The following is a 12,560-nucleotide window of genomic DNA, read 5'->3' on the forward strand; positions in this document are numbered from 1 at the left end:
AAGCCTTTAAGGAAGTGGTGACACCATCAGTGAAGGGAGAGGGGTGGTGGGTTGGTGTCAGTGACAGGAGGGATATTTTCAGGACCCAGGAGGATGATGGATTATTGATGACGTTATCCTCCTACCACACCTACAGTGATGAGATCACCACAAAAAAAGCTCACTTCCCTAAACCTGAGTGGCTGGTTATCTGTAGTATTAGTCAGCTGCCAGACAGATGTGTGCTTTGTTCACTAAGGCTATATTTAAACACAGGTTTTGTAGCCTAATTTTGAGTTTTTGCCTGACTGAGTCTTTTTATTATTATGTTTTGCATCAGAAATAATCCTAATCTATAATCACATAAACAGACCATAGTGTATGAAGGACTAAAACTGGGATTAATAAAGTATCTAAGTATCTTTAGTGAATAAATTAATGAATAAATACATTTTAAAATAAGAATAAGAAAGAATTGTAGAAATAAAAGTCTCAATTATCAAATAAATGTGCAGGTTAATTTTAAAATAAATAATATGCACACAAATAGAAAAATAAATGAATAAAACACAATTATGTATTTGAAAAATTACTTATTTTTGTATTCATTTATTTTCATATTCAATTATTTCCAAAATAATTCTTTTCTGTTTACATTTATTTCAGTTTTTATTTATTTCCCTATTTATTAATTCCCTTATTTATTCAAATACATAAATACATTTTATTTATTTATTTTTCTATTTCTGTGCATATTTATTTATTTATTTTGAAATGAATCTGCACATTATTTGATAATTGAGGCCTTTATTTCTACATTTCTTTTTCATTATTATATTTATTCATTGAGTAATTTATTTATTTATTTATTATCTTGGCAGCTTTAGTCCTCCAATAGTGGTCATAGTAAAAGGAAAAGAGAAAGAAATTATTTTGTGTGCGTTTTGATGAAAGCCGCATTGCAGATTCCTGATTTAATTCACATTTCTCATCAATTATGAGCCTGGAACAGCTCTCATACCAGAACCCATGTGCCCCTTTCCTGTTTACATGTTCATATCTGATCTGTGAAACGTATAGCCACTATAAACAAATCTCAGTATGCTTGTAAGAGGAGATGACTGTGTGTCCAGGTGCTGATCAGACTCTTGCACAACAGAGCTGAGAAGATCACATCTCCCCCAGTGTGGACAACCTTCAGAGGCCTATTGCTCAACATGATCCAACGGTCACATGGGCATACCACTGTCAAAATGGAAATGACCCCGCTCAGTTTAGCTGCGAGGCTTTGAGGCCTGTCCTCCTCACTGAGGGACCAACTATAATTAGTGGCAGTCAAAAGCTCAGAAAACACACACACACAGACCAAGCAGAAAGCACTAAACATGAGGTAGAGCTGGGTGATATACTGTAGATGAAATCACTATAATAATGTTTAGTTTGTGTGTGATTTTAGACAAATACGAATTGAATTCTTAGTGTAGAGCATTAACGTTAAGGAAAATGATTTTAAAAAACAGAAACACTTATATTTTAAACTTGAACAGCAGCACTACACAGCTCCAACTACACTCTGACGGGTCCAGATGCCACTTAGACACTGATGGGACTTCGAGTAGATCGCTAGTTTACATCCATTCTGGTGCTTTCTAAAACGGGTAGCTCAAATCAAGCAATCTGACTGGTTCATAGCCGTGATATAAGACCCACATACCACTGCTATGACGTCTAATTCCTCACTCTGTCTCTTCTAAGAAAACAACGTGACTAATGTGTTGTCATGGTTGCTTAGCGACCGGATCACGGGGGGATCACTTCCGCCAACACAGAACAGACAACACATTTAAGGTTAACTTCTATAGAGAGGTGCAGGAATGAGTCCTAAAACCTGGAAATTAGTTAGCATTTTAGCACTTCCTGTCCCCTCGTCTGGAAGTCAATGGGTTTTTAATTAGATGGTTGAAATAAGGTCCTTTTTTAGAGATTTTAACATTTTGTTATACAATATATATATAAAATACATCAGTAAATATCCCACTCTTGAATTTTGAAGCTTTTATGTATCTTAACAAGTGGATAAATGAGACTACTAAACATCATCACGCCGACTCGTCCTCCTTTACAGCCTTGTTATGTTTATACTCGCATTCATGTGACCGTGGTGTAGTTCGTTTATAGCCTAGCCTTTAGTTAGCTTTTTACTTCTGGTGATTGCATTTCAAAAATCATAAAAGTGGTGTTCATTTGTGGAGATTATCTTGCTTAACAAAACGTATAAGTATCATAAACGTTTGTTTGCCACAGAGCTTATTTTCTGCAATAATCCAAAACCCAATGGAACAATCCCATTGGCTCTTAGTGGAGGGAACCAGGGTGATGCTAACTTCCTAACGACATGCAGCGTTACGTAAAGAAGAAGTTCAACAATGTTGCCCAGAATATGCATTTAAGCAGGAATGCAGCAGAAATACACCAATCACTGCCTCCGCAGCACTACGATTCAGAAACTATCTGAGGAGGGCCTTGACACCAGATATTATAATATAACATTATGGTCTTAAGTGGATTGGAAACCAAAACTCAGGGACAGGAGAATATGGAGCAACAGCCTTGCCACGCAAAGCAATACACCTCCACCTAACAAAAAAGGACAAGCCTTGACATTCTACTGACGCTGGACAGTTTTTCAGTGGTTGCACAATAAATTAGAGCTGCAACGATTAATCAATTAACTGTCACCTATTAAATTAATTGCCAACTATTTTGATAATCGATTAATCAGTTAGAGTAGGTTTCTTTCCTCCTCTATGACAGTAAACCGAATATCTTTGAGTTGACAAAACAAGACATTTGAGGACGTCATCGTGGGCTTTGAGAAACACTGCTCGACATTTTTCAACATTTTATAGACCAAACAACTAATCGATTAATCGAGAAAATAATCAACAGATTAATCAACAATGAAAATAATCGTTAGTTGCAGCCCTACAATAAATGGCAACATAGAATAATGTGAATAAAGAGCCACATAATGAAATCAATATAAGGCTAGCCTGTGACGAAATAAAAATATGCTAGCTGCTAGTGTACGTTTCATAGCAACCACTGTTTCGCGTTGGGACAAACAACGCCCCTCAGCTGTGATATAATCACAACATACCGAGGCCTATCGTGAGCTATTGCTTAAATATACTTATAATCCTAGGTGGGCCAATTTAAAAGGGACAGTTTGGATATTTTGAAGTGGGGTTGTATGAGGTACTTATCCATAGTCAGTGTATTACCTACAGTAGATGAATAGTAATATTGCTGGTACCACCATTTCTCTATGTAATTTGGGTTTTTGAGGAGAAAGTGATGCACTAAAAAGAGGAAAGATTTTGACAGATGTGAATATAAATAAATAACTACCGTACATGCCCTAAGCACCTAGGTGAGATCATATGGGAAAAAAATTATAAATATTTTGCATAACCCATGGTGAAGTATAAATTAAACATTATTTTTCAAAAGCATTGTTGTGAAGGAGTAACAAAAGAGGATTCAATTGAATTCCCTTTACACTTTCAGCACTCCAAAAGCCTGATTATTGTTCACACTGTATACTGAGAGACTCCCAAAACACACACGTTTTCTCACAAACCGTCTAAGCTCTCAGTAACTGGTAACCTCAACTGGCGTTTAATCCCCAAGTCAAATTGCCATTGATTCGATTCTCAAATGACGTCACCTTATCTGCATCTGCTAGGTCATAAAAGCCTCCACTGTTCAATGATTGAACATACAGGTACGTGTGTGTTGTTCCATCTTCCCTTTAGAATAAGGGAAGCTTATATCTACAGAAGGGAACATGAATGATGAATGATATCCGTCTGTGTTTTGTTTGTAATTGTGTGTAGTGGTTGAGGAGATAAATGGGTACAACATGCAGTCATTTATTTTGTGTTTTCTTGTGCTTCAAAAATCAATAAAAGGAAATAGTACGATCATTACAGAGGCTCACTCCCATAAAGCAAAGCTCTTAGTAATAAGAAGAATCACCACAACATGTACAGCACCTCTCTTCGCTAGCAAGCAAACGGCTATTTCTGCAATTATGTACAAGCTCTACCTCATTGGATCAATAATTCTACATTTGCAACAATCATTTACAGTTGTCCCTTCAATTAACGCTGCCATTAATGCTACCATCTGAGTTACAATTCTGACAGAGCGTTCACTAACAAACAGCTGCGGTTTCCTTATATTTCTGTGCATCATGTAAACTGTGCTTCACTTCACTACACTGTGTGCTAATCACGATTAAGGAACTACATTTTTAAATTGTAGTAAAAGTGAAGTAAAATTGCTTTTGTGACACAGATGAAGAGCTCTAATGTTATGCATTACAAAAATAGATAGACAACAACACAAGACCGACTGATCGACAACACAGAGACGGACAGACAGACACAGGGAGACTTTCAACAAAACAACCAAAACTATATAAGTGCAGATCTCCTCCAGGTGTGTCTCCGTCTCCCCTCCCAAACAAAAGAAGAGTCTGAGAATCTCACTCAGTTGTCAATCCCGGCTATAAAATATGTTTTTCAAAAAGTGTGAATCACCGCAACCATGAGAGGTTCTTAAGCATATAGTCATTAATGAGCGCGAGATAAGCCGTGGACAGACAGACAGATACACACACACACACACACACACACACAACCGAACACATGATCTCCACACAGGCTTACAGTCCAATCAAATGCGAAAGATTTGATTTAAATCCCTCTTGTAACTACACCGCTGACATATTCCATTTCACTGATGAATACAGAAGCTAAAGACGCTCTAACTTCCTTTTTGCTGGGACTTTAAGTGTCATGTCTCAAAAGAGGGGTTGATTAAGTGTATCTGGTTGTTACTGTTTCTTCTACTACTACTACTACTACTACTACTGCTGCTGCTACTGCTGCTGCTACTACTACTACTACTACTACTACTACTACTGCTACTGCTACTGCTACTGCTGCTGCTACTACTACTACTACTACTACTACTACTACTACTACTACTGCTGCTGCTACTGCTGCTGCTACTACTACTACTACTACTACTACTACTACTACTACTGCTGCTGCTGCTACTGCTGCTGCTACTACTACTACTACTACTACTACTACTACTACTACTACTACTACTACTGCTACTGCTACTGCTACTGCTGAGTTGAGACTAAATGTTTCATGTTTCACTGGTGTTGTTTACCTGACATGGTGAGGTCCAGTCTGTGGATGAGGGAGCGCTTGGCTGACTCCATCTCAGGACTGGGGTTGTCAAGAGCTTGGCGGCACCACACAATAGGACTCAAGGCTTTCTGCAGCGGACTGTCCAGTTTCGCCTCATATAACCTGGCAAAAACATCAACAGCACACACGTTATATTGCTTGTTCATAAAGGCAATACAAGCAAGCATCATTACACAAACATAAAACGTCATCTCTCTATCTTAACAGCTCACACCTATCTCGCCTCATATGTGATGTGACCCAGCAGCTCTCGGAGGAAATGAGGGGATAACAAGTGTTTGGACAGTGTTAAATCACAGAAGGCTGCTATGGCGATGATAGATAAGGTGGATAGGCAGAAAGGTATTTGTGTGTCCGTGCTTGTTGACACTGAAAATTACTATTCGTTTTAATTCAGATCTATTTCATAGTTAAATATTTGAAATCTTTGGGTCTATTAATTATTTAAGATGCTGCTAAAACTACTACCTGTTGAAAACTTACATAGAGGTGACTTGCAGATATCTTTTAGAATCAATGTAATCTTACAGTTCTACATGTTTCATACGCCAATTAAATCATGATAATTTTTTTTAAACAAAAGTTCAACAAATAATATTTGCATTTTTAAATCTACCGTATAACAGTTCATAAATTACATTCTAATCTAACAAATGTATTACTCTTATAAGCTACAAATATGTTTAATACATTAAAATACAAACAATAAAATATAATGAATAAATATACACATGAATAGAAAAAAAATTTTGTCATTTATTTTCATATTTAATTATTTCCCAATTTATTGTTTTCTGTTTACATTTATTTATGTTTTTTATTTATTTCTCTATTATTAAATAAATAATTTTTATTTAATTTTCTATTTCTGTGAATATTTTTTTAATTTTCAAATTAACCTGCATATTTATTTGATAATTGAGAATCTCTGGCATACGTTAATTCAGCAAAAACCAGTAGTCTCTGTCTCTGGGTTCTCCTTAAGCAAAGAGGACTATGCAACCGTCAGCTCCTTCTGCTGCAGCAAACTTTAAGAATGAACCACCGCCAACAGCCCAAATCATTGGGAACAGTCACTGGGTTCAGTGCATAGTCAGCTGCATTGATTGAAACCGTCAACCCCTCTTGACTTTTGATAGGAACACATAAAGGTATAAAATAAGGCAGCAACCTAACAGGATTGGCCGCTACTTCTATTGTTATACAAGTAATACAAATGTGTGTTTATCCTCGACCATTGAGAGGAGAAGAGTTTCCACTCAGAGGAGAAATCTGAGTCAGCAGCTGTCGGCTCTGTTGCAGCCTTTCATGATGAAAGCAGAAACATTACAAGCGAGAGGGAAGCTAGTGCAGAGAAATACCAGCCTGATATCTGGGTCTGCTCCTTCTTTCATTCACACTTGGCACAGCAGCACATCTACCGAACACAATCCAAACACTTCATACATGCTCTGAAACAACGACATGTGTCAAGTCCACATGCAGTAGCGGCAAGTGTGACAAGCATCTATTGATAGGCAGCAGATCACGGCAGGAGCAGGAAAGCATTTTAAATCCAGTCAGATGCTAATTCAGGGATTACAGGAGTCTATGACAGGAGCTGGCCAGAGCTGGGCACTACCGGGTAATCCCAGATATCAATCTGATCCAAAGGGCAGACAAACAGCCACGGTATAATGAGACTGGCTGTTGGGCATGAGCGAGCAATGACTGAAAGTAGTCGGCTCAGTCGCTGGCACAGGCACACTGCTGCAAGTAACGGAGGGAAGACTCGGTTGGCTCTGAAGATAAGGACGATGGGGAGAACAACTCATGTAAACACTTTAAGGAAACATGCACGCTGATTAGCAGCATCCATATCCACCCTCTTGTTAGACCACTGTTTCTCTTTGTCGATACAATCTGCCTGTGTTAAGGATATGTTCGCAGTATTTTAGCAACCTTTTCTTATCAACACACATACAATTAAGGCTGCAACTAACGATTATTTTCCTATCAATTATTTTCTAGATTAATTGATTCATCGTTTGATCTATAAAATGTCAGAAAATAGTGAAAAATGTCCGTCCCAGTTTCTCAAAGTCTAAGGCGATGTCTTTAAATTAGGGCTGTCTAAATTAACGCGATAACAACGCGTTAACTAATTTATTTAACGTATTAACACAATCGGTCTTCCGGAGGTTGTGGCAGACTCAGTTTTAAAGCTAGAGTGATGATACATACATACTAGCTTGTCGTGAAGGAGGCTAAGTAACGCTCCAAACTTACGCTAAATTTTGCCGAGGAAAAATGGTCATGGCCATATTCAAAGGGGTCCCTTGACCTTTGACCTCCAGATATGTGAATATAAATGGGTTCTATGGGTACCCACGAGTCTCCCCTTTACAGACATGCCCACTTTTTGATAATCACATGCACTTTTGGGGCAAGTCATAGTCAAGTCAGCACACTGACAGCTGACAGCTGTTGTTACCTGTTGGGCTGCAGTTTGTCATGTTATGATTTGAGCATATTTCTTATGCTAAATGCAGTACCTGTGAGGGTTTCTGGACAATATCATTGTTTTGTGTTGTTAATTGATTTCCAATAATAAATATATATATACATTTGCATAAAGCAGCATATTTGTCCACTCCCATGTTGATAAGAGTATTAGATACTTGACAAATATCCCTTTAAGGTACATTTTGAACAGATAAAAAATGTGCAATTAAATATTTTAATCGATTGACAGCCCTACTTTAAATGTCTTGTTTTGTCAGATATTCAGTTTAATATGATATAAAACAGAAACGGACGAAATCTCCATATCTGAGACACTTAAAACAGCATTTTTTGGATGATAAACTACTTCAACGATTAATTGATTAACAAAATAGTTGCTGATATTTTCCTTGATTAGTCCTTGATTAGACACAGATGATATATTGCTAGGTTCTGACTGCTGATCCTCTTTTACTGCTGTCACCCGGCTTTCAACCAAATATGATATACCTTTGTAGTAGCTTTAGTAACTGTCCTGATTGTTGCATCAGGAGCTACTAGGGCGTAGCTCAAATGTTGCTTATTATTATAGTGTCATTATACAGCAATAGAACACGCCAAACGCTTCCAAACAAGATGGACAACTAGGACAATCTTCTGAGGACGGCCCATCATTATATTCATGTCTAGTCAGTAAGCTGATGTCGTATATAAACAACTACTCCATTTCTATCTCTTCTGTAAACCCATCTACCCACTAGTCTACATGTCTGACATCAGCCAAGACATGTGTAACTCTGCTTCTTCAGGGGATTTTCTAGAGTTGGGATGAGAGGATTACACTTCTAACGTACATCTATGCAAATATTATAAATGCTCAGCGCTGGAGGAAATAAAACACAATGTGTTGGGAGAGGATTAAGAGCAGGAGTATGTATGAACATGTCCACAAGAATCAGTAGCCACTGTGCTCATGATCAGCTTTTTTTTGACACCGACACACAGCATCTATTCCTACTCGATGATGAGATGATTTCACATCCTTACTTTGGTGCTGCAGAGCTCTCGTGGCTGTGTGCCAGCTGGTGTGCTGAAGGGGAATTGAGAGGAGGAATTATAACCATGACTACTACCTCTCTCCCACATGGCTGCTGGGCAGCAAAACAACTTTCATTTCACTAACTGTACACACACACACACACACACACACACACACACACACACACAGACACTGATCTCCAATCTGCTGCCACATCCACAACAACAAAAACGGTTCAACAGATGATCAGCTGAGAGCCCCAGAGGCCTGGAAGCAAAGGTATGAGGTAATGGTTAAAAGATTTGTATGACAAAGCATGTCTATTATGATCATTACAGTCAGAGAATGGGCTTGGCATCACACACACGTGATTTGCCCAAACAACACCCTTAAGTCATAAAGATCCACAATGAGACTTTCAGATTTCCCTGTGAGATGATAAAGAGGATGCAATAATGTTTATAGAGCAAGCTGTCACCCCAAACACTGAGGACACAGACACCTCCTAAAGACAACTCACCAGCTGTCCTCGTCCTCCTTTAGACAATTAATTATTAATAATTAAGATGATTATATATCTATTTATTTTTCAATTATCAATTTACTTATTAATCCAGTGTTTCTCAAATGGGGGTAGCCCTAGGGCAGGGCTGCCCAAAGTGGGGCCCGTGGGCCAAAGTTGGCCCGCCATCAGGTTTGATTTGGCCCGCAAGATGTTTGCAAATTCTTTTTTTGTTTTATTAAAAGACCCAACCGACTTTAATGTCTTTTGGAGGCCGTACCAGGCTCGGGTTTATGTTAGAAGATAGTGGCATCATATTAGTACCAATCATGTCATGCTAGCTTGTCAGGAAGGAGGCTAACACTCTAAAGTTGGGTTAAATTTTGGCGAGGAAAAACTGTCATGGCCATTTGTCAAGGTGTCCCATTGACCTCTGACCTCAAGATATGTGGCTGAAAAAGGGGTTTTATGGGTACCCACGAGTCTCCCCTTTACAGACATGCCCATTTTATAATAATCCTATACAGTTTTGGGGAAAACATGCAGTTTTTTGAATGCAGTATACATGTGTTATTTTTGCCTATTCTAAAAATGGTGTATTTTAATATTTATGCATACGGGGGTCTCTAAACAGTCTTGGAAATGCATAAATGAGCCCAATTGTATTCAGCAGGTGGGTTTTAAGGGGCTAATTGTGTAAAACATATTCAATTAAGGGAACTTGGGATCCTAGCACCATTTTGCATCTTAACAATACAATACAATACAATACAATACAATACAATACAATAGGTGTTTAATTTTGGCCCATGCCCTCCATTGAGTTCCAGTTTTGGCCCTCCAAGGGAAAAGTTTGGGCCCCCTTGCTCTAGGGGTACTACAGAGGAGCCTTTTGCAGGGGGTATGTGAGATTTTTATATTCAGTCAAGAGATCCACAATGAGACTTTCAGATTTCTGTGAGATGATGAAGAGGATGCCATAATGTTTATACAGCAAGCTGTCACCCCAACACTGAGGTCACCTCCTAAAGACAGACAACTCAACAGCTGTCCTCGTCCTCATTTAACCAATCCATGTCCTCCAGATCTAAGATTTCCACTTCATCCAGGATGGTTTGAGAACCACTATATTATATGTTCATTTTTTAGATTACTTTACCTTTTTTAAATTTTACTTATCTTATCTTATTTACTCATTTTACTAAATGTATCTTACTTAGTTGTTATTATTTTAGGCACTGGTGCTAGAAATAGTACTTTTTATTTTATATACTTGAACTTGTTGTAATTTTGTTGTATTTTTTAGCAATATTATTTCTTTTCTCATCACATGTGAGATTTGTTTGGCTGAAAAATATTTCAGAGACAGTCTCATCTCATCTCATCATTAAAAAAGTTTGAGAACCACTGTATGCAATATGTGCAATATTACTTCTTTTCTCATCACATGCCATGTTACTTCTTTTTCTATTTTTTAGCTTACGTTACCTTTTTTATTTTACTTATCTTATCTACTTATTTATTTGAGGACATTTGGGGCTTCCCCTGGTACTTTTTTTTTTTTAAATAAACAAGCTCTATTTGTCTATTTTGATGCTGATTTAGATTTTGTATGCTCTCTGGTACTTTATTTACATTCAAAGTACAAACAAATTTCCCATTGGGAATTAATTTATTTGCCAAACTGCCATACACTGTCATCATATCTGCAATATGTGCTATATCACTTCTTTTCTCATCACATGTGAGATTTTTTATATTCAGTCAGAGATCCACAATGAGACTTTCAGGCTATACTGTGAGATGATGAAGAGGATGCCATAATGTTTATAGAGCAAGCTGTCACCCCAAACACTGAGGACACCTCCTAAAGAAGACAACTCACCAGCTGTCCTCGTCCTCGTTTAGACAGTCCATGTCCTCCAGGTCTAAGATCTCCACCTCATCCAGGATGCTTGTCTCTCCTTCGTCTGTGAAAGCCCCGATGCTGTCTGAGTAAAGTGAGTTCATGCCGGACACATTGGCAGCAGCAGCAGCAGCAGATGATGACGATGGTGATGAAGAAGCCCCCTCGTACTCGTACGCCCTCCTGAAGCTGATGCCGTCGTAGGAGAGTCTGGGGCTCAGACTGGAGCTCAGACAGCGGCTGTTCTCCAGCATCCCGCCGAACCCCACCCCGCCGAAGCCGGCTGTCAGCAGCGAGGACGGGTCGTATCCGTCGCTGAGCGGTCTGTGGTGGCCTGACATCATCCCTCCAGACGAGGACAACATCGTGGACCGACTCCTGAGCTGCTCGTTCTGTTGTTCCAGCTTCTTCACCAAGTCCTGCAGCTTCCGCACCTCCAGGTCCGCGTTGATGTTGGAGTTGATGTCCTCCATAGCGGCTCCGAGGCGGCTTCTCGGAGGAGGAGCTCCGCGGAAATATGTGCTGCTCCGCGGTGTTTTCAGGTCGTTTTTACGCCCCGCAAACTGTTTGTTTTAGTTCACTACTTTGTTATCTACGTGTTTAGAGACGACGCTTTGTTGTTCGACCGACTTAAAACGCTTAAAAGCCGTCATCTTGTCCGGTTAGTCGCAGTAACGGGCAGCGTCGAGGCCATTTTCACAACACTCGTCACCAACTGTGAAAGACCAACAGGCGGCGGCTAACTACGTCACCGCGTTCAGGGTCGGGAGCGAGCACGTAACCAACACCTATTTGCTCGTTCACGTTAACGTAACACGTTTGTGATGATTTTTGCTACAGAGAAGTTGTATTTACTACATGTATTAAACATGTGGGTAACCTAAGAATTAATTAATAATTTAGATGACCATTTGTCTATTTCTTTTTCAAATATCAATTTACTTATTAATCCAATGTTTGTCATAATGTATGTGCATAATTCCCATTTCTATAAATAATTATACTATAATACATTCAATAAAAATCCAAATGGAAATTCAATAAACCACATTTTATATCCAATATTTCTATTTTCAATGCAATTGTTAACTGCCATAAAGGCAGTACATTATTTTTAACCAACACCTATTTGCTCGTTCACGGACTTTAACACGTTTGTCATTATTTTGCCACAGAAATATCGTAGAGAGGGATCTTCACTACACATTTCCTACGACCCTCTTTATTTCCCCATTGTTTTTTATTTATTTACCATTTTATTTTTATTAATTATTTTTTGTACTTATTTAATTTTTAATTTATTTATTTTATATTTCTTGCTAAGTCTAGTATCTGATTTCATATACTTTTTCTCTCTTA

At 38.4% G+C, this 12,560-nt stretch overlaps 1 protein-coding gene across 6 annotated transcripts in view; it reads right to left on the reverse strand.

Moving 5' to 3' along the window:
* slain2 (SLAIN motif family, member 2) overlaps nucleotides 1–11,961 on the reverse strand; it is a 28,118-nt gene extending 16,157 nt beyond the window's left edge. For 4 of the 6 annotated variants that reach the window (XM_074636162.1, XM_074636161.1, XM_074636158.1 and 1 more), the window contains exons 1-2: nucleotides 11,181–11,960; nucleotides 5,230–5,372 (exon numbers count right to left, since the gene is read on the reverse strand). In XM_074636162.1, the coding sequence (XP_074492263.1) occupies nucleotides 5,230–5,372; nucleotides 11,181–11,674 (637 nt within the window). In that variant the 5' untranslated portion in view covers nucleotides 11,675–11,960. Of the gene's footprint in view, nucleotides 1–5,229; nucleotides 5,373–11,180 lie in introns of all 6 variants that reach the window. The other 2 variants (XM_074636160.1, XM_074636159.1) reach the window with 1 other exon arrangement.
* Nucleotides 11,962–12,560: the final 599 nt, after the last annotated feature.

Source organism: Sebastes fasciatus, chromosome 5 (genome assembly GCF_043250625.1).
Source record: "Sebastes fasciatus isolate fSebFas1 chromosome 5, fSebFas1.pri, whole genome shotgun sequence".
NCBI lineage: Eukaryota > Metazoa > Chordata > Actinopteri > Perciformes > Sebastidae > Sebastes > Sebastes fasciatus.